The 2579-nt window shown below is 48.8% G+C and overlaps 1 protein-coding gene across 1 annotated transcript in view; it reads left to right on the forward strand.

Moving 5' to 3' along the window:
- UNC13A (unc-13 homolog A) overlaps positions 1-2579 on the forward strand; it is a 97167-nt gene that overhangs the window by 67481 nt on the left and 27107 nt on the right. Inside the window, exons 22-23 of the mRNA XM_045299252.1 lie at positions 443-532; positions 1193-1327. Coding sequence (XP_045155187.1) covers positions 443-532; positions 1193-1327 — 225 coding nt within the window. The remainder of the gene's footprint in view (positions 1-442; positions 533-1192; positions 1328-2579) is intronic.

Raw genomic sequence — 2579 nt, forward strand, 5'->3', positions numbered from 1 at the left:
CTGTTGTTGTTAGTTGCCACTGAGTCAACTGTAAGTTATGGCCACCAAATTGTCACCCAGTCCTGTGCCGTATTCATGATCATTGGCAGAGCCGACTCCACCGCTGTGTTTTTGTTTCTTGAGTTTATTTTTGTTTTTGTTTTTTTAGTGCCTTTAGGGGACTCATCTTCCAGCAGTCTGTTAGACAGTATTCTGTTGTGATCTATACAATTTGGGGGGGCTAATTTTCAGAGGTAGGTCCCTAAGGTTTTTGCCCCCAGTTCCTCTTAGTCTGGAAACTTACCCACCATGGGTGACCCTGTTGGCTTTTGAAAGCCTGGTGGCAACTTTTCCATCATGACAACCACACACCAGCTGCCACAGGGTGACACATTGGTGGGCTGTCTCCCACCCGCCCTGAACCTTCTACCATAACCCAGCTTCGCCTCTCATTCCCCAACAGAATAACTTCCCAGCCAGCAGCCCGGAGAGACTCCAGGACCTCAAATCCACCGTGGACCTTCTCACCAGCATCACCTTTTTTCGGATGAAGGTAGGCAAGAGGGCCCAGGAGGCATCTGGGGTTGCCCGGACTCTCAGCTTCCAGAACAAGTCACATCTCTCCTAGAGAGCGCTGCACTTTGCAAGGGACCCTATTCTTTCATAGAGCAGCACTTCTCAACCTGTGGGTCGCGACCCCTTTGGGGGTCAAACGACCCTTTCACAGTGGTTGCCTAAGACCATCGGAAAACATATTTCCAATGGTCTTAGGAACCAAAGCACCGCTCCTCTATCCGTCTCTAGGTGGGTCCGCCCACATGCAGATACACCCACATACGAGTACCCAGCGTGAAGACTGTTACCCATGCTACACTGGGCTTCAAGACAAAATTTCATTGATTTGTCATTAGAAATAAATCTTTCACCGTATATAATGACATATTGTTTCATCACTATGCTTTCATGATATTCAGTTTGTAACAATGAAAATACACCCTGCATATCAGATATTTTACATGATGATTTGTAACAGCAGCAAAATTATAGTAAGGAAGTAGCAACCAAAACAATGTTATGGTTGGGGGGAGGGGTCCTCACCGCCTGAGGAAGTATAGGAAAGGGTCGCAGCCTGCGGAAGGTTGAGAACCAACGCCTTAGAGCTTCTTCCTGTCTCAGCAGGGTTACCTATGCCTGTGTCCCTGCCCTGCTCTAGGTACAAGAACTCCAGAGCCCACCCCGAGCCAGCCAGGTGGTGAAGGACTGTGTGAAAGCCTGCCTCAACTCTACTTATGAGTACATCTTCAACAACTGTCACGAGCTCTACAGCCGGGAGTATCAGACTGATCCGGTGAGCACTCGGGGCGGGGCAGGGGGGAACGGTGGATGCCAACCAGACCCTGACCCAAGTCCTAGCTCTGTCCCTTTCCCGAATCGTTTAATTGTTGGGGACCTCAGTTTCTTCTCCTGTAAAATGAAGGTCATGAACCCCCATGTCCATGTACGGGAGAAATTGAACAAGATATGAGCATTAGGTAGACTATAGCTAAGTGCTCAGCACTTGGCCCAGTGTAGGCGCTCAGTGAGTTCTGTCTGAGTTCAACTTAGCTGAGTTTCACCAGAGTACCGGACTGAGAGCTATTGTTCAGTAAAGGTAGAGTTGACTTGCATTTCTTTAATACAGTTCAACCCAATTGTTGTAGATCTTCCAATAAACATTTATCTATACCTACAGCATCCCAAGATCATAAATAAGGTCTCAAGGGTCTTATATAACCTGTTAGAGGAAAAGGATGCAGAAATTGGAAATTTACAACCCAGAGTGATTAATTCGTACAAGAATGCAGGAGGCAGAGAAAACTGGGGGCTACCGATGGCCCCTACTCCAACTCAGCCTTTCAAAGAGTGATAATACAAAACAGGCATTCAGATAAGTTGTATTTCATTTTGGTTCATGAGCAGTCGATTGAATTGACAGGTTGTGTGTTTACCTGGGTTCAGGTGAACGAGATCACACAGAGTTACGTATAGTTCAACTATAACCAGTTCTAGGTCATTTATTTCCAGTTAGTTCACTCCAGTTAAAATTGATAATTAGGGAGTGGAGCTGAGCTGAATTGGTAGACGTTCATTTTCATGCTTTTGCCTCCAAGTGAAGTTGTTCTTGACTGGGTTGAGTTGGCTTTGGTTAAAGGGCGGGATCATGGGAGGGGTCTCTCACAGATGCTGTCTTGGGGATAGTTGGGGGAACATGGCCCTTCCTAGCTGGACACTGGGCCCAGTGCCTCCCACTCCCTCCCACCAGCCACTTTGCCTGCCTCTCCTCCAAGTACATGTGCCCCGGGGTGCCTGCCGTCATGAGCACCCTGCTTGCCAACATCAACGCCTACTACGCGCACACCACCGCCTCCACCAACGTGTCTGCCTCTGACCGCTTTGCCGCCTCCAACTTTGGGGTCAGTGTCAAGGGCCTGGACGTGGGGAAAGAGGGGAAGTCCCACTCCATCTGGCCAGACTGCATGTGATGCCCAGGACGAGACTTGCTGTGTGAATTGGTGGTACCTGTCACTTTCCCCCTGCCCCTCCATTGGCCCCTCTGTAGA

This window comes from Echinops telfairi, unplaced genomic scaffold (genome assembly GCF_000313985.2).
Source record: "Echinops telfairi isolate 266 unplaced genomic scaffold, ASM31398v2 ScPeMD7_7457;HRSCAF=8495, whole genome shotgun sequence".
NCBI lineage: Eukaryota > Metazoa > Chordata > Mammalia > Afrosoricida > Tenrecidae > Echinops > Echinops telfairi.